Here is a 20150-nt window from a genome sequence, read left to right as displayed (position 1 = left end):
TAAGACATTCGTAGGACATGTAAATGCACTGAACACAGTGTACAGTATTACAGAGAAAGAAAACGAGTGTTCAAGAACCATTACATTGCATGACATCAAATGTCACGACATACCCCTATACTAGAAGAGTCATTCCCCAACACACTGTAGCTGTTCTGCATCACTGTAAAGAAGTACCAACCACTCACCTAGCTGCCAGGTTCAGTAAAACTAAGCAATGTGAACATCAATGGAGGTGATGCTGCTACAAATAAAAATCCTCCATGGACAACATTTACCAAGATGCCAGGAAATCTCATTGATATCATCACTGACAGCCAACCAGTCCAGGCAGAGACTATGTTCTGTGTTATGAAAGTGATTGTGCAGATGATCACAAATGGGAAACATTTCCCGCCAATAGGAACATGTATTGTAAGAATAACTATGAATGATAGAACACAACCGTTCAAATTTTTTGTTTGAACAGAATTCAGTCACGATCTTTTTGGATTGAACTTCTCACAGGCATCACAAGCAGCCATAGACTGTGAAAGATAAGAACTCCAGACTAATGAAGCTATTCCAGTAAGTACACATAATAAATATTGCAATTGTTTACCACTGAAGATGATGTTATCCCAACAATGTCTGAGATGGGTTCCAGTTGTCACACAGTTAAAGTGTGAAGCTTTTGATGATTGCAAAAAGCTTCTCACAATGGACTCTCAAAAGAAATCTACATCCTAGTGATGATCATAAACACTGTGAATGGTAAGGAGAACACTGTATCACTAACTGTCATGAGCAGGCACAGCCGATCTCTAAAGGTACATTCATGCATGCATAGGGACAACTGAACCATCCCAGAAAGGATAGCTTGGTGTCACTGAAGAATAATTGTGTTCTGCTACCACTACAGACAACACATGGGAGAAAGCTGTTATCAAACTGCCAATAGTCTCTGGCCTGACAGGAGATCATCATCAGCAAGTAATAGCCATTCTGTGTCAGGCTTTGGATGCTTCCAAACCTGGAGGGCAGTAAAGGCAGAACAACCAGCCCATGTATCAACACTGGGGACACCCATCAATTAGCCAGGACATGTATAGTGTGGCACAAGCTGAATGATGGAAAATGCAAGAGGAAGTGACGAAGATGATGAAAGATTACACCGCTGAATGATCAGAGAATCCTTGACTCCCTCTGGCGGCTCTTGTGAAGAAGGATGGCACATGGCATTTCTGAGTGGAATACAAATAACTGAATAAAATCATGAAGAAAAGTAACTACCTATAGCTGCACGCTGATGACATCCTAAACTGCTTGAAAGGAGCAAAGCATTTTTCAACTATAGACATGCTGACAGGCTGCTGCCAAATCAAGGTTCACAAGGCTGACTGGGAAAAGACTGTTTTCGTAACTCCTGATGGACTCTATTACAATAAAGTTATGCGTACTTACTTAAGTTGTGGGCTGCCTCTAATGTGCCAATGTTTACAGGATAACCCAACATGCACGTCAATGAATTAAGTCTCAAAACACTCTTTTTTGGGAATACATTCATTTTATATTCAACATATTTTCAGGTGTTTACATTTATTTGTGCATCATGAACATTCTTTAATTATTTCTGAATTTCTTTTGTGGGTTAGACTGGAATCAATTGCAGGCCAGGTCCAGCCTGCGAGCTGCCAGGTGCCCACCCATGTCTTCACTGGATGGGAAGTGTCTTTGTTATCTGGTTGACGAGATTGTTTTCTGTTCTTGAAAACATTTGAAGAACATCTTAGACGACTGACAACTGTGCTGGAATGCATTCAGCCTGCAGACCTCTGCTGAATCTGAAAAAAGTGACTATTCGCTGCCTAAGGAGAAAAAACTTGGGCCACCTAGTGAATGGCAATGAAGTTCATCCAGATCGTGAGAAAATAAGAGCAGTCACAGTTTTTTGTGACTCTTCAGCACATTGATGATTTGAGAGGTTTCCTTGAAATATGCTTGTACTAGCAGATATTGACAAAGGACTTTTGTACCAAACAACATCCCTTGCAAGAATTACCGCCAAGAAGACGCCAAATATTGCTATACTGAGTTGTAAGAAAGATATTTCTTTCCCCTTAAGGATGCACCAACATATTATCCAATTCTAGTACCGTTTGATGAGAATGCTGAGACAGAATATCACATTCATGCTAGTAATTTTGGAATAGGTGCAGTTCTAGTGCAAATTTAGAAAGGTGCTGAAAAGGTGATACCTTATGCTTCCCGCGTACTTTCCAACTCTGGGAAGAGCTACCCTACAATAAAGAAAGAGTGCCATGCAGTTGTTCGGGGTGTCAACAAGTTACGGTCATATTTATTTTCCTCACTGTGATGGATAACCATTCTCTTTGCTGGCTGACCAGCGTGAAAGATCCCTCAGGCCAACTGGCGAGATGGGTGCTGAGGCTTCAGGAGTGCAATGTCACAATGGAATAAAAAAAAAGGAGTCGAACAGAAGGACCCTGACTACCCTTCAAGAAAACATTTGGCAGAACACATCAGTGTGAATGAAATCTTTGTCATGACTACATTATGTGACACTGCTGCTGAGCAGAGGGGAGATCCTGCAATGCTGAAAACAAGAGAAGCCTGGCAGAATGAAGAACCAATCAAAGAAGAGCTCCAAAGTATTCCAGATTATAAAGAGAACATTTTATAAGGAGAACTATGATCTGCTGGAGCTGAAATGGTTGCTCATATCCCAATTCATCTGTTGCCAGAAATCCTGAAGTATTTCCACAATGCTCCAACATCTAGTCACTTGGGATTCATGAAGACTCTAGACTGAGTCAGATGCAGGTAACATTGGCCATATCTCTGTCAATGTGTTATACACTATATGAGCTACTACAAGGAATGCCAATGATGAAAGCATTTGCTACAATTACATTCATGGCATCCGATATGAATTCCACCAGCAATGGCACCATTCCACTAAATTGGAATCAACCTCTTTGGGATTATCCCCAAGTTGACTAACTTGAGATAATTTAACAATGTGACATCATTTATAGGATGACAACTGACTACCATCCACAGATGAATAGCCTCACAGAATGCTTTAATGGGAGATTTGCAGATATGCTCATGGCTTGCGTTGACATTGAACAGAGAGGTTGGGATACAATACCGCCCATTTTAAGATTCATAACCAATACAGCAAAGCAAGACATTACAGGCTTTATACAATTCTTTCTGCTTCACAGATGTGAGGCCAGAATGACAATGGATAAACTGTTCCATTTTCATCTGGATCATATTCATTAAGACTACTGAAACACTTCTTCACCAGGACCAAGAAAGCAAGGAAGCTAGCTCACTTATGGGCCCTGGACACCAGGAAAAGTGAGAGCACTGTAATGTCAACCACTGACCAGTGAGATACAGGTCATGAGACTTGGTATGGATTTTTATGCCTTTGCAGAAAATGAGACAGTCAGAAGAGTTACTTAAGTTCTTTTGTTGAGCCATATTACATGCTTTGTCATCTGTCAGACATCGTACAAAAAGTCAAGGATTATCACCCTTCATCAAAAAGAGAGATCATTTATGTCTCCCCAACGAAGCCCTTCTACAGTCCAGAGGTGCAAGTTAATGATGGGGGGTTCAAGGAAACTGAAGATCCACTCAACAAACATGAAGCTTAGATGGAAACTGCAATCTGTGATGCCCATCATAGTGAAGAGGATGTGACAACATGACCAGAAGATGAGGACTTCCTTGTGCTGCCATACAGAGGACCACTGACAAGATACAGATCCATGATGCTGTAATCAGCTCCAGTGAGAACTTCTGACATGCCCTGAGGTGTGGCACATTCATTTTAGTGCAGGCTTCAGATCACTGGCTGGCACACTTCGGGTTGCCAGTTCAATCCTGATCACTAGAAATTTTTATTTAATATTTACTGTTTCTGGGAGGTTTCTGACTTATGTTTATAATGTTCACATATTCTGGAATATTCCCTATCATGTATAAATAGTAACATTCTGGAATATTAAACATTCACATTAATAGCTGTGATCTCCTTCCAGGAGATTAGTTCTGTTCTGGCTGTACACTGGTGCCAGTAACAAACCAGCTTTCAGTTCTAAGTGTGTTGCTTCACTGATGACCCTGCCTGCACATTTGGATTTGACTGTGGTTTTGACATGAAAATATAATCTGATGGTTAGTGTGTGTGTGTGTGTGTGTGATATATATATATATATATATATATATATATATATATATAGTGGTTGCTTGGTGATGAATTGATGAAAGTATCATTGCTGCCTCTAAGCTGATTAAAGAGGATCAGAAAGTGATTTCTTGTATGATGTAAGATACAAATAAGAAAAGTAGTGGAACCTATGTTCAAGGTTTGCCTTGAATGATGTAACATGCGAGCAAATGGACGATCTAGTACAGTCTTGTCAAAGTTTGTTGCATATTCTTGACTTCAACAACAACATTCAGATAACATCATTATGTGACAGCAAGTGGAATTTCATGCATTTCTTGAACAAAATACCACAGTTTGAAATTGGTAAGTGAAACAAGCCCAGGACTAAATAAAAATGTGCTTTGAAAAACCGAGAGTGAAAATGAAACTTATCATGTTTTCTTGTAACAGTGTGATCATTCACAAATTAGAAAATTCTAATTATGGATCCTACCAGGATGTGTTAAAATACTCACTAGTTCACCCAGACATTTTCACCTGGTGTACAATATCACCTCAGTTCATTTAGTAGCAATAAACCACCAGTTCCTTGCTGAAATGCAGATCTCAGTAATGCACTCTCTACCTTATTCTCCAGATTTGTCACCTCTGTACTGATTATACGGTTTAATTTTTATTTATTTATTTATTTGGTATGATATCTTTGGTTTACTACTTGGAAGCAAAGGCAGAGCATATGAGATCTGTTCAAAACATTCCAGAACATTCGTAATTTCACACAAACTGTGTGTTGGAGTGAAATGCAGTTGGCATCCCTGCAAAAACCTGTGTTCAATGTCAAATTGCCAGAAGTTTCATTGTTTTATATCTGTTAGTTATTGTTCAATGCTGTATTGAGTAGAATGTTGTGTCACAAAGTTTGGGAACTTCAAGACCCCAGAGTTAGAGGACCAAAACGTCTCCATTAAATTTTGCATGAAACACAATAAAACCTTTACAGAGACATACCAAATGATGCATGAAGCCTATGGTGATGAGTTATGAATGGTTCACACTGTTTAAAAATGGCCGGATGGAAGTTAAAGATGAGTGTTGTTCATGATGCCCTTCAACATCTACGAACGATGCTCAAGTGAGGAACATCACCATCAATGAAATTATGCGTGCCAATCAAAGACTGACTGTTCAAGAGATTGCAGAAGAATGTAACATTTCAGTTGGACCTTGTCATAAAACCTTGATACAGCATCTTAGAACGCATCATGTTGCTGCCAAGTTCATCCCACAGCTCATGAGTCAAGACCAGAAAGATCTTCACCTCAATCTGCGAAGAGCTTTTGGATCGCACAAATGAGAACAAGATGTTCCTTATGAGAATTATAATTATTGGTGATGAGGCATAGGTCTACTGTTATGATGTTGACACCAAGGTTCAATCTTCACAATGGGTTGGGAAAGGTTCTTCAAGACCAAAAAGCCATGCTGATAGTTTTCTCTGACTTTGAAGGATTAATTCATCATGAATTTGTGCAGGGACAAACAGTTAATTGGTGGTACTATCGGGAAGTGTTGGGATGCCTGCGAGAAAATGTGAGAAAGAAGCAGCCTGAAATGTGGAAACTCATGGCTCTTGAATCATGGTAATGCCCCCACACATTCATTCCTGTTCGTTCGAGACTATCGCACAGAAAATGAAATCACTGTGCTGCCTCATCCTCTGTACTCTCCAGACCAGGCCCCTTTGAGCTTTCTTTTAATTTTTTATTTCCAATGTTGAAAAATCCATTGAAAGGATAAAGATTTGCAATGATCAATGTGATAAAAAAAATTCACAGAAGGCGCTTCGCACAATCCAGCAAGAGGTTTGCAGCTTCTGGAAGTGGAAACTGTTTTGGGTGTGGTGTATCAATTGTGCAGGAGAGTATTTCGAAGGAAACCATGCACAATAAGTGAAAGATAAGAATAGAAAAATTATGTGGACAAAATTCTGGAATTTTTTTACAGACCTCGTATAACTGTTTATACTGTTGTGACTTGTAAGTTAAGGTTGTTTTTTGTGTAATTGGGTCACATACACTGCAGAATTTGTTAGTATGTGCGATACTTTTTGAGCCACAACAAAGATTATGAGAAGGCTGTTTGAAATTTACACCAAAATTTGGTTGTGGACTACTAATTTCATGCATGTGGATAACAGATGCGTGCTGAGAACAGAAATCTACTCTATAGCTAATAGGTGTGATTCATTAAATGACAGGAGTGAAATTTAACAATCATGAATGTTCTTTTACAGCTATCGTATGTTATATGGGGCTGGCTAAGAACCTGGGGTAACATGGGCTCAATACTGATGCATAGCTGACCAGCATTCACTTTAAGGATGGCAACATTGTTTATTATGGTTCCTTGTGGGTACTGATTGATGACTGTTAATGCTGGCCAGTAACTAAAGGCACTTGCCTTCAGAGGGCCCAACACTTTGAAAGAGTAACGTTTTTAGGTAATTTTCTGATACAATGTATGCGGCCGGCAGTAGGTATCACAGTACTTGACACCACCAACCATCTTGATACTACCAATAAACTGATTGCCAACAGACTGACAAAATATTCTTTTCTGGCTATGAACTGTTCAACAGCAAGTGCAGCTTAGGACAGACACCAGCCTTCCAGGAAATATATAAATCAATTAAAAATTTCCTCTTCACAAAACTGAAAATTTAAATGAAATTTTCGTCAAGATTCAATTATACTGTGGAGATACAGGAGGCTGAGAACATACTTAACCAAATTACCAAAGAAAATTACTCTGGCACCATGAAGGGATTGAAAAGTCAAAGCAATGTTATGCTCAAAATATGAATAAATAAACAATTAACACATGCAGTCTTTAATTTTAGATTTGTTACTGTCTTATCATAGGACCTTATGACTGCACTGTATAGAGTTGAATGGTTTATTTTTGAGAGAAGCTGTTTGCAGTGCCATTTCTCAGGCAGAGTGAGATTTGATTGCCATAGTTTGTAGAGAATAAGCAAAGTGTGTGGCAGTGTCATCAAATGCATATAAATAATGGTTCTGTCTGTGGTGTCCCTAAAACAAGACAAGTACCAGGATGGTTTCTTTACTAATTTAATCTTGGTATCTAGTAACTGTGTAGTTGACTAGGCACGATACTTGTAGTCCATGTGGTGAGAGAACACCTGTGACTGTTTCATTGTGTTTGGTGTTGCTACTTTTGCATGCCTACCATGAGCATTTTGTTTATGTTTCTATGGCAATGCCTTGCTATTGCTGGCAACTGTGGCTTTCAAGCCATGCTGACAGTAAACTCTTGCATCTTGTGCTAAGGTGGTAACGGCACTGTCCATTGTCACAGCTATCCTTTAGGCATATGGAGTACACAACAGTTAATTTTGGAACAGACTCTCCATGGAGTACAGTCATTTCTAATGAAACAATGACTACTGCATAATGTGTGTAAACAAGCTATAGGGCTGTAGATGGAAAGATTCTAAAGAAATATGTTTGCCAATGCACAAAGCCTTTAATGATCATCTTTAGCAGAACCTTATCTAAAATTTCTAACAAGAACCAAAGAAATTCTTGTTATATGTAAAGGCTGTCAATAACACTAAAGTTAGTGTCCTGATGCTCATGGATAGGAAAAGGACAGAAGTATCACCCTGTTCAGTTCTTATACAACTGCAAAGATGAATGCAGAGTACTACAGATACTAGTGCCAGTTGACTGAGAAGAGTTGAACTCAGTAAAATTTAACAAAACTCCAGGCCCTGATGAAATCCCTGTCAGATTCTATACTGAATTGGTAACAGAGATAGCTTCTGTTTCAATCATAATACACAATTAAACTCTTGAACAAAAATGTGTGCCCAATGGTTAGAAGGAAGCACAAGTGAAAACAGATTTCAAAATGGATAGCAGAAGAGATCAACAAAACTACTACCTAATTTCATTGATGTCCAGCAGCTGTAAAATATAAGAACATATTCTGAGTTCAAACTTAATGATGTATCTTGAACAGAATTACTTCTTCCATGTGAGATTGCATGGATTTCCAAAACACTGGTCATTAAGAACCCAAATGACACTTTTCTCACGTGCCATCCTAAGAAGTCAAGGATCACTCAATAAGGTGGTTGCAGAATTTCTTTACATATGGCAGATATTTGACTCAAAGCCACACCAACATTTACATTAACAACAGTGTATTCAAATGTGGCTGTATGGGTATAAAATGTAATGATCACATTGACTCAGTCAGGGTAAAGCACATGGCAGACTTTGCATTTTCACAGATCTTGTCAATGAACCAATCAGTTTACAGAGGAGACTGCTTACAAGACATCTGTGTGTCCAATCTTAGAATAATGCTGAAATATATTAGACCCATACCAAATAGGACTAACAGGATTTATTGAGCATATACAAGGAGTGGTACCATGAAAGGCTTCAGTATCTTTCGAACCACAGTAGAGCACCAAAGAAATGGGGGAAAATCTGAATTGACAGATGCTTTTAGCTATATGCCAACTATCCTGCAAAAGGATACTTACGAAATACTTTTATCAAAAAAGGTTTATTGTAATCCTGAAGCAACACAGATATAGCATTTGTAATTTTTTGTCTTTACTGCTTAATAATTCTGTTCACAGAGGTTTAAGTGAAGATCTACAAATACACTACAACCCCTCACATAATGCTCTCAGAGGAACTGTGAAGACAAAATTTCACTAAATGTTACATACCTCTGCCAAGGACTACTCCACGATAATGCCTGCCTGCATTCTGCTAGATTCACAAAAGACACTACACAGGGTTGGGTTGGGAAGTTCTGCACCCACATAATTCACCTGATCTTGGAGCCTTCAATTTTCACCTCTTCCAGCAACCTTCAAGGAACTTCCTTTCTAGATGAAAATGTGCTTCAAACATGGCTCAACAAGTTGTTTGCCTCAATCGACATGATTTCTACAGATGCAGAATTGAAAAGTTAGCCCAGTGTTGTCAGACAGTTGTAAATAGTGAAGGAGAACATATTGTAGATGACTAAAGTTTCTGTAGTGCTTATTAAACTTACAGAAAAATGCTACAAGCTTATTCACCAAGTGAATACCTCCATACAGAAATGACTTTTATGATAAGTTACTGGGGTACCGCAACTACCAACTAACTGCCTCTCATATTAACAGCCAATGTGAAACTGTGATCAGGCACAAGTTTGAGCACAAAATAGCAGAACACACTGCTCAGCAAAAGGTGGTTTACTTCTATGGCTGTTTCACAACCCTTGACATCTTGATCCTCTGTTCCCTCACTACCTTACTTGAATTAAGTCACTGGGAACATGGGAACTGCCCCTTCATGGGATCTTTGTGTCTCATAGTCCTTTTAACCTCAGTTACTACTACCAGTCTGTAACATACAACTAACTACATCCTGGCACTGATCTTGTTTCCTCTTCCTGACCCTCCCCCCCCCCCCCCCCCCCTACCTAAAGTTACTACTTGTCTTAACCCTTACTTGAGTTAAGTCCCTGTCTCTTTGGTTTCTCGTTTGCACAATTCTCTTTGCAGTCTCTTCTGTTCCCTTCCCTGTAACAACCCGCCCACAGCTGCTCTGCATCTCTGTGAACAACATGTAATTACCTTTGACTGTACTTGAGCGAGCTTTCTTTAATGTGATATTTCTACCCCCTTCACCGCTGCTCCTTCTTCGCAGTCCTTGAGTTTCCCTTCTACTGTTTTCTTCCCTAACTTTCCATGTCATTCCACTGGCTCCAACTGAAACAACTGCTCCTCCACAGTGCCAGGAAAATGTAGCTCTCTCTCTCTCTCTCTCTCTCTCTCTCTCTCTCTCTCTCTCTCTCTCTGTGTGTGTGTGTGTGTGTGTGTGTGTGTGTGTGTGTGCGTGCGTGCGTGCTTGCTTGCTTGCTAATTCCATTCACTGTAAGAAAACTCATTAAATTGCCTGAGAAACCTATCAAAATGCTTATTCATTCAAATTAAGTACAGTATTTATTACTGACGGTGATTTACATAAGTGCCTCAGACAAAAACAGCTCAGAACAGAAAATAAATCATAAAACATGCTTGCAAAACTAATACAGTTTTTTTTGTAATAACATCACCTACTATAAAACTACTTTAATCACCAATCACCACTCACCACTCTAAGCAATATATAGGAGATGTGATTGTCAATCTACTGAATGCCTCAGTTTCAACAGAGAGAGTTAATTATGAAATATCTGAGAATAATTATTGTAATAACTGGCACCAATGTGTATGCACAAAACACAGTACATAAGCATCCTAGCAATTCTTGAAAGAATCATATGCAGATGCATATTTTTTGAAACTGTTTTGGTAACAATACGATCATCCACATGTTTGATGTGATCAGAAATGTCTTTGAGTTCAGAGAAGACTGACTAATATTTACTGGATTAAAAGGCAAAATTGAAGTCATAATTAGTAAATGATAGAGAGAAATAGAAGCACAGCCTTCATGTGTAAAGAATCAGACAGCAGAACATGACATAGAAGAGAAAGAACTGAAGGTCTGTTTGATTATTATGAGTATTAATGTATGATAATTAAATAACTTAGCATAATAAAAATAAAATAATTAAAAAGTTACAATATGATTTAGAGATAAAGGAAGGAAGATCCAGAAATATTACATATTACAAGAAGAATGATTGATCAAATGAATAATTATTGCAAACTAATGTAAGCCAAATGAAAATTCAACATTTTTTTGAAAACTATGTTGATCTAAATTGAGTGACTATTACACTCGAGAATTAGGACTAACAAAATTAATTAGGACTAACAAAATCACTAATTCTTCTAGTTTCAAAATCTCAATTACCAGTAACACTCAAGTTGACTGATGACTTAATTCTGGCCAGGGATGGCAGAAATCTATAACAGCACAAATCTGATTACCTGTTGTTATATGCCACCTACTGCTTTATTCAATCTATAGCTGACTGGTACTGTTGCACTATTATATATCTTAAACCCACTGAACTCACAGTATTTCAAGAGCATGCTGAGAAGTAAGGCCTCCAAACTTTTTGTATGAAACCCTTAAAGCTTTTTAAATAAAAGAGACATTATTAACACTTTACAGCTTTAATTTTTCACGTGTACATACTTATTTCTCAACATAGTCGCCCTGGCAATGAATACATTAGTCCCAACAAAAGATCAGTTTGTTGATACCATCACTGTAGAATGTCTGACTTTGTTGACAGAGCCGCAACCTCACCTCTGCTTGCACTGCTTCATCACTATCAAACTGAAGTCCTCGTCGGTGTTCCTTAACTTTTGGAAAAGGATGAAAATTGGTTGGGGCCAAGTTGGGACTGTGTTGAGGATGACAGTGAACCCAATGTGTCAGATTGTTGCAGCTCTCATGTTTGATCTGCCATTGTCCTCCTGTTTCCCAAGCACCGACATAGTTATGTTACACACTGCCACGTTACACTCTATGATTTGGAGCACTCTAACAACAGAGGGCTCCAAATATATAGAGATGAAGAATAAAGATGTAGAATATTAATAACATTTGTTTTATTTAAAAAGCTTTGAGGGTTTTCACATAAAAATTCAGAGGCAATACTTTTCAGCACATCTTCATATATTATGCTTTTATTTTGATTTTGAAATATACGACCAAATAAAATTTTAATCAACAAAATATAAAAGAACAGAAAGAATGAATGAAAGTGTTCTTGTGGTAATGTTCTTAAACAAATTAATCAGACAGTCTAACAGGCTACCTCTAGTTTAGCACAATACTCTTCCCACTAATGTCATGCAGGTTTTAGTTTTTACACAAGTGTAATAATAATAATTATAATAATGATTATGAGATTCTGTTTTGGTTGATAATTTCAAATCTTTTCTTCCTCAGAAGTAAAATAGCTGTGTTAGATATCACAATATCAACCTGCATATCAATGTAGCTGAAGGGCAAAAGCTGAAGAGATGTTGTTGACACAAGTAGACCTGTAAAATACAGTACAACAAAGATCACATTTTCACTTGAGGGAAGTGATTCTATGAAATCTGAAGTATATCATATGACATTATCTCAGTTCACCTGCAGCAGCCTGCAAAATACACTCATTATGAATACTCAAATCAAAACATACCTCTCCAAAAACATAACAACAACAAAGGAAGAAAGGTAACTGAGGAAGGAATGTTTAAACTTACCGATGCAATGCCCTGTATAGATCTCAGCACAATTATCAGCGAGTAGTGTACAGATGCAGCTGCTGGTATGAGCAGTGAGCAGACAGCAGTTGTAAGCTGTGACATTCCAAATACCGTCTTTGTGCCAAAGTGTTGTGTCAGCACACCACCCACCACTTGTGAGAGGATGTAGCACCAGTAGAATGATCCTAAGATTGCTGACTGTGTTCGCAGATCCCAATCAAACTCACCTTCATCCTGTGAATGTTACATCATTCTCAGTTAATTAAATGTTTTGTGAGACAATAACAAGATGAGACTGGAGTCACCAATACTGCCACTGGCAACAAAAACAACAATGGAAGCTGTGTCAAAGAGTATCTGTAACTTCACTCCTGCCATAATTTGTGTATATGGTGAGGATATCAAGTGTCTACAAGCCAAGAGATTAGCTTATTATGAAAATAAATCATATCAGATTTAAAAATTGCAGCACATTTAATCCATGCCATAAGGCAGGAGTGGGTTACTGCTAGAGTAATTTGTGCCTGATATGTGCTCATGATGTGGTAGATTACTGTAGAAGTAGTTCAATATACTGTTTTTGAATAATCCATTCAACTGTTGCATATAACCATCAATAAAATACTGTATTAGGGAAATACAGCCTAACAGCCATAAGTTCCCATTCATGAAGCCAAATCACACCAAACCATGCTTCTTATTCACTCTGGTGTGGCTAAGTGTGGTTTCAATGTCAGTGATACTAGTAGACTCACACAATATGCTTTAAGTTGTTTTAAACTCACATATGGCATTTCAAGCACAGCTGTGTTATAAAGACTAAAATAAAATGCTTTGTGCTTTGCCAGACTATGAAATGTACTACAAATGGAAATTAGCACTAAAATTGCATGGCTAAATCTTATGTTAGAAAAAATTATTAATATATTGAGGTTGTAAATGTGATTATATATAATACACAACAAGAACACATCACACACGAGTGCAAATATTGTAAACATAGTAAATGAATACTCTTAAGTCAGCTGGGACCAACTCAATACCAGCAACAAAAAAGAGGATGGTAAATGATGAGAGTATTGCATGTATTTAGGACCCAGGGAATGTCTAGGGCTGCAACAATGTAGCATCCAAGGCTTGGCCACAATGGCTCACATGACACAACCAAATGACATGGGGTAAATAAATTAATGGAGAATGAGATTGCCATAGTAAGAGCTGGGCTTCCCTGAGATGAGTATAGTTTGGTTCTGTGTAGAGGTTTCCAGGGACTGCAAAGAACTCTGTCAATGGTCTTCTGGGCCTCCTGTAGTGTCATTTGAAACTTTTCTGGGCGTTAGTACTCAATTGAAGAGTACTGATAGGTCCTGCTAGGAGACAACATGAAGCAGAGAACTGCAGTTAGGGTAGTAGGGAACAGAACGAATGTTTCGGTCCAACTGGGGGGTAATTTTTTGGCAACAATCCTCTGTTGATTTCCACAGCTAACAGTTAGGCAAACATGGTTTTGGTTGAGAAAAAAACCTTAACTAAGTTTTATTGATGTGAATAAATTCTGCTGTTTCCGTGGAAACTAATTTTACCTTTCAGCATCCGTTGAATCACATTTTTCCAGGGATTTTTCTCAAGATTTCTTTCTCAAGATTGGAGAATGTTGCACAATAAAGGTTAAACAGAGACTGTACACCTTATCATTACTGGTTCAATGGTCAGATTTGCAGGTCTTTTGATGGCTGTTACATTGGAGTAGATCTTAAACTATTGATGGAGGATTTATGATTAATTAATATTGTTTCAAAGCCAAACTCAGGATTTCACAGCGATGCATCTGGGTCAAGAAACAGGAACACTATCTTTCTTCAGTGATCTGAGCTATATAGTGGGTACTCTTTCCATTAAGAATGTTCAGTAAAATGATCTTTGCATTTTTTCGTTCAGTGAGCAAGTGGACTACGGATGGAAGAACCTCAGATGGATTAACCTAACAAACTGACACGTGGCATGGAAATGCAGAGCGACCATAAGGCTTCCTGCGGGTGCTAGGCTACTGATTATCTACATACCGGAGGTGTCTCTGCAGCAGTAGAGAGTGAGTCATTGGCAGTGGCCTCGGATGTGGCAGCTGGGTCATAGCAGTAGAGGGCATCTGCATTGCTGGCATTGGTGGAAGGTGGCGGGATGCGCACCATGGCCACAATGGCGATGTTGATGTCAGTGCGCATCATGAAGCTCACCAGGAAGCCAGAGAATGACAGGAAGTATAGCACCACACGTGCTGGAACCATGTCTGAAATGGAAAACAATGTGTCCTGTCAGCATGTTTCGTCCATCAATAAGCTGTAAGGTCGTGCTCACTTTTCAGCACAATAAATAGATCACAATTTAAAATTAAGAAATGAAAAGAAGTACATTAATGGAAAGTATTCAGCACACTTTCAGTTTCCTGTCAGGGAAAAATATGTGAATATGTTATGGGACTTACCAAGCGGGAAAGCGCCGGCAGACAGGCACAATGAACAAAACACACAAACACACACACTGAATTACTAGCTTTCGCAACCGATGGTTGCTTCTTCAGGAAGGAGAGGGAAAGACGAAAGGATGTGGGTTTTAAGGGAGAGGGTAAGGAGTCATTCCAATTCCGGGAGCGGAAAGACTTCCCTTAGGGGGAAAACAAGGACAGTGTCTGTGTATGTGCGGATGGATGTGTGTGTGTGTGTGTGTGTGTGTGTGTGTGCGAGTGTACACCTGTCCTTGTTTTCCCCCTAAGGGAAGTCTTTCCGCTCCCGGGATTGGAATGACTCCTTACCCTCTTCCTTAAAACCCACATCCTTTCGTCTTTCCCTCTCCTTCCTGAAGAAGCAACCATCAGTTGCAAAAGCTAGTAATTCTGTGTGTGTGTTTGTGTGTTTTGTTCATTGTGCCTGTCTGCTGGCACTTTCCCGCTTGGTAAGTCTTGGAATCTTTGTTTTTAATATATTTTTCCCATGTGGAAGTTTCTTTCTATTTTATTTACATCATCATGAATATGTTATGGGTTAGATATGTTGAAAGTTGTCTGTCTAGCTTGGTTGAGTGCCATACGGAGACCCCAGGTTCAATTCCCAGTACTGTCAGTGAATCAACAGACTTTACTGACCTGATTCAAGCATTTGGTTTCAAGCCAAAATTCACAAATGCCATGAGAGAGACTAAACAAACAGCAACCTGAATAGATAATATTATGACAAATCATTCATCTGGTGATGCAAAAAATTCTGCACTGATTAAGATAATTTTGATCAGTCTGCACTGTTTTTTGAGCTAACAAAAATAAACAAATCAGCCATTAGAAAAACATAACACATCAGTAAGGAAAATATGTGTTTTATTATAGGCTTGAAACAGTAAAACGGGCAGTGGATAAGTGTACTACAAGCTCCAAAAATTATGACAGAGTTCTTGAAAGTTTTTTTTTTTTTGTATATTTATAATGAAATATTTCCACATAAAGAAATTACAAGCAGACTGAAATCGATAACTGCTGGTGTAACAGTGTCCAGTGCCAGAAAAGGACTTTTACATAATGAACAAAAAATAATACAAATTTAAATTTTATAAACTATGTAAAAAAGTATAAAACAGTATTTAGAAGGGTGGTAAAGGCAGCAAAGGAAATGGCACACAAAAAATTCATTCTGAACCATACAAATAAATCAGAGGCAGTATGGTCAGACATAAATTCTGAACTTTGTGTCATAGCCAGCAATCCAAAGATCTTCAAAATTAAGACGGTTGACAAATCTATTATAAACCATTCAGAAATATCGGAATATTGCTATGAGTTTTTAGTAAATGTATCAAAATCAGATTTTGATGGAAGCAGTAACCTAGACACTGTCCAAACCTTCGATTTCAATCATGAGAACAAGGAAGCTTTAAATAAATTTGAATAAATTATAGCTGAAGATACAGAAAAAGTAGTATATCCATCAAAAATAATAAAAAAAATGACTGGATGGGATGACATACCGGGGTAATTAGAATACGCCGCTATTTAAAATAATAAACCAGTCACTTCAAGAATATGGGTTCCCAGATGTTCTCAAGTATGCAGTAGAAAAGCCACTGTTTGAGAAAAGTACAAAGGAAGATGTAGGAAACAAGTGACCACAGATTCTACTCCCATTATTGTCAAAAGTGTCATATTTGAAGAAGATTTTACAATCCAGATCCAAAATTTAATAGTAAAATCTGATATCATGACATTAAATCAGTTCAGCTTCCAGAAAGGGGAGAGTACAGTACGTGCCACCAACAAACTTTTTGAGAAAATTACAAATCCCAAAAAAATCACAGGAATTACAATGGCGTTTAACTGTGTACACCACTCTCTTCTGTTAAATAAATTAGAGAGATATGGAATAACTGGCAATGCTTTGTAGTAGTTCATATCCCATTTAACAGATGGAAAGCAAAGGGTAGTTGTAACATCAGGAACAGGAAACTGTTCTCATGTTCCATTTTAGGCCTAATGCAGTTTTTATTTTACATGAACGATTTACCTCTAAATAAAACATTCCATTCAGTTTTATTTGTAGCCAAACAGTATTGTATTCACAATGACAATATTGCCCTATGCAAGTGACATGAACAGGAAAGCTGTCCACTACAACTATTTTGAAACTGTTGTATCATATGTAATAATCTATTTTAGGGAATGCAAGTACTGTAAATAGGATATCATGAATTGAAAAAAATTGTCATGAGAAATATTTGTAATATTGTGTATGGCACAAGAAACAAAGTTAATTTCCTGTTAGCATCTCACAGACAAACTCTGCTTCCAGACAGACTAGAACTCTGCATCCAGGCTCCTCAACACATGACTATGAAAGTTTATAATAAATTAGAAGTGAAAAACTTTCACAGTATGGAACTAGGTTTACTGAAGATAAAATTACTCACCATCCTAGTGTACAAATGTTATTATTAACTTATAGAATTTTTAAATGGTGCTAAAGATTCCTGTGTTGTGAAGCGAAATGAGTTTGCAATGAATTTTAGTTTTTTTGACACATTGTCTGTATGTCAGTTAGATTTTCTATACTGATGAGTGTCCTGGACTTATGCCGTAACATCTGCAGACACACTATTCCCTGGTTTGATGGGCATCTTACACTTTTAGACAACTTTAACATTGAGATCTGAGTGACACTGTCCCCAAATATTTCTTGAATTCAGTTCCCATATTTATCATCACAGAAGACTCATTTCTGCCAGGGAGTCACTATATGACTATCACAGTATTCTACATTCCAAAAACCCTTTCAGTAAATTTGTAGAACTCCCCATTCACCTAACTACAACACCTTCGTCAGTAGGCTACTAAATGTATCCTTTGGAACACAGTTCTCCCATCCTTCTTCTGGAGTCTTCCTGTACTGAGAAACAACATCTCTCCGGTTCTTCAGTGAAGAAAAATACGGCACATCTAGAGACAGGAGATAAGCAGCCTTTGATGGCAGGCACATGAACTTAATCATGGTTTGCTAACACAGCTCCACAGTTTTCACTGAGATGAGACGTGCGATTATCTCCAAAACTCTCCTCCCTTCTTTCTTTCTTTAAGGCAAAGGGGAGAAAGGGATATTGAAACCAACCACACACTCCATTCTACCCATCCTTTCTCAGACAAATTCAATTGTGTTTGGATATGAATTTGAAACTAGTCAGTCCATTTTTGTTCACCTTTAAGAATAACACATGGAGGAAGGAAATCTGCTCCTGCATTTCCACAGAACATGACCCTAAATATTGATTTAGAGGCATTCCCAGTTTTCTCAGAATACTGGCCTGTCCAGTGAAACAAGAGCTTTCCTTTTGTTGGCGTGTCATGAAATCTAGTTTTGTCAAAACTGAAAATATTTTGAGTCAAGAATGTTTTCAATCTCATCTTTGCATTACTCAAAACAATTCTGATTACTTTCTAATCTACAACAGCCACTCCCTTGAAGTATTGACTGTAAATTTGTGAGAAAATTCAGAACTATGTCTCTCTAAAAATGCCTTTCCCCATTCCTACTCAGGCACGTTATATTTAAAGCAGCCTACTTTTATTTTAGAGTAAATATCGTGGGCTTTCCAACCTTACAACTTATTCAGTTGGTTCACAGAGTTTTGTCTTGGAATGCTGTATTTTTTTGCATCATCCCTCTGGCCACCTAGCCCTGTAGTAATTTCCGCTGATGTTTTCTGCAGTGTGAAGGTTGGGTTGGGTTCTTTGGGGAAGGAGACCAGACATCGAGGTCATCGGTCTCATAGGATTAGGGAAGGAAGTCGGCCGTGCCCTTTCAAAGGAACCATCCCGGCATTTGCCCGGAGCAATTTAGGGAAATCACGAAAACCTAAATCAAGATGGCCGGACGCGGGATTGAACCGTCGTCCTCCCGAATGCGTGTCCAGTGTCTAACCATTGCGCCACCTAGCTCGGTGTTTCATGTGAATAATGAGTTTTTGTACGATATTTCTGGGAACCACAACTGGTTTGGAAGGTTTCTGTTGTATCATGGTCTGTAGCAGAAGAAAAACATAGTAAGCATAGTGTATCGCAATTATTTAACTTCACTAATATTGAGGTTTATTTATTATTGAGCCTGCAGTAATTTTTGAATAGAAATGAGTGATTTTAGTTCCAATATGGTAGACAATGTACTACAATTCTGGTAACTTCGTAGTGGGGAAATGTTACCCTAAAATGTGCTCTATCTGCAACTAGCTATACTATTTCACAGTGGTCATTGTGATCCCTTGGAAAACAATTTCAAATCTAACTGAAATCGTTTAAGAATTAAACGGTATTGTCAGAAGTTGTCTTCACGGCCTACACAAACTAAGAATAACAAGCTTTCAGGAAAGTGAAAAGACAACGAAATACGAACGAGAAAACAGAGACGTACTGGAAACATTACTTTTAGTAGAAAATTATGCCAGCAGGTGGAACACTATCCATTTGAAACAAAAGTAGTATGTGGGACAAAGGTACCCTGACTGGTAATGAATTGTAGCAATGTAAAGTCACTTCAGCATTTGTTCACGATTCCAGCAGATGTCGCTCGGTTTCCATAAACTCAGCTACTCCCAAAAGCACTTCGCCAGGAGTCATCTTACTGGCTGCGTGGAGTTTACGACTGTAGTGTTTCCGACCTGATTGTAGGTACCAGAGGTACCGTTGCACTTCCGACCAACCGATTTTGCACGGTGGTATTTCCGATCAGAGCAAGTGTCCAGTCGTTCCTCAAAAGCAGAAGTGTCACAGACAGTCAGCCGATGCCCTCGTCCCAGCCTTCATTGCCGTGCAGTTTCATAAGGTACGGTACTTGAGTTCTATACAGTGTAATGGGAATAGTTACAATACTGTAACGAAAGGAAAGCTGTATCAAGGATGGTCATCGCCAAGAGTTGAACAGAAAATGTGATGAATATACGAACTGCTTTTGTGTGCATTCCAAACGGAGCAAGTGCCAAGACCATCGACAAATTGCAAACGGTGGGATCATGGCTGAACAGCACAAGTCTTGCTCACCTGACGAAACAGATGTGCCGATTAAAAAAACGAATGCGAAACTGCGGAAAAAGAACCCGCGATAAAAAGACTGGGTGTTTTCCAAATTTTTAAAGAGGAGGAGATCTGAAAGATAAAGGTTCAGATTTCGTCGAAATGTGCCA

At 38.4% G+C, this 20150-nt stretch overlaps 1 protein-coding gene across 4 annotated transcripts in view; it reads right to left on the bottom strand.

Moving 5' to 3' along the window:
• LOC126334835 (sialin-like) overlaps positions 1-20150 on the bottom strand; it is a 400692-nt gene that overhangs the window by 39488 nt on the left and 341054 nt on the right. For all 4 annotated transcript variants that reach the window (XM_049997496.1, XM_049997494.1, XM_049997495.1 and 1 more), the window contains 2 exons: positions 14507-14730; positions 12441-12677 (listed from right to left, as the gene is read on the bottom strand). In XM_049997496.1, coding sequence (XP_049853453.1) covers positions 12441-12677; positions 14507-14730 — 461 coding nt within the window. The remainder of the gene's footprint in view (positions 1-12440; positions 12678-14506; positions 14731-20150) is intronic.

The sequence above is a fragment of the Schistocerca gregaria genome, chromosome 2 (genome assembly GCF_023897955.1).
Source record: "Schistocerca gregaria isolate iqSchGreg1 chromosome 2, iqSchGreg1.2, whole genome shotgun sequence".
NCBI classification, from domain to species: domain Eukaryota; kingdom Metazoa; phylum Arthropoda; class Insecta; order Orthoptera; family Acrididae; genus Schistocerca; species Schistocerca gregaria.
This window is presented reverse-complemented; position numbering and strand designations above follow the sequence as displayed.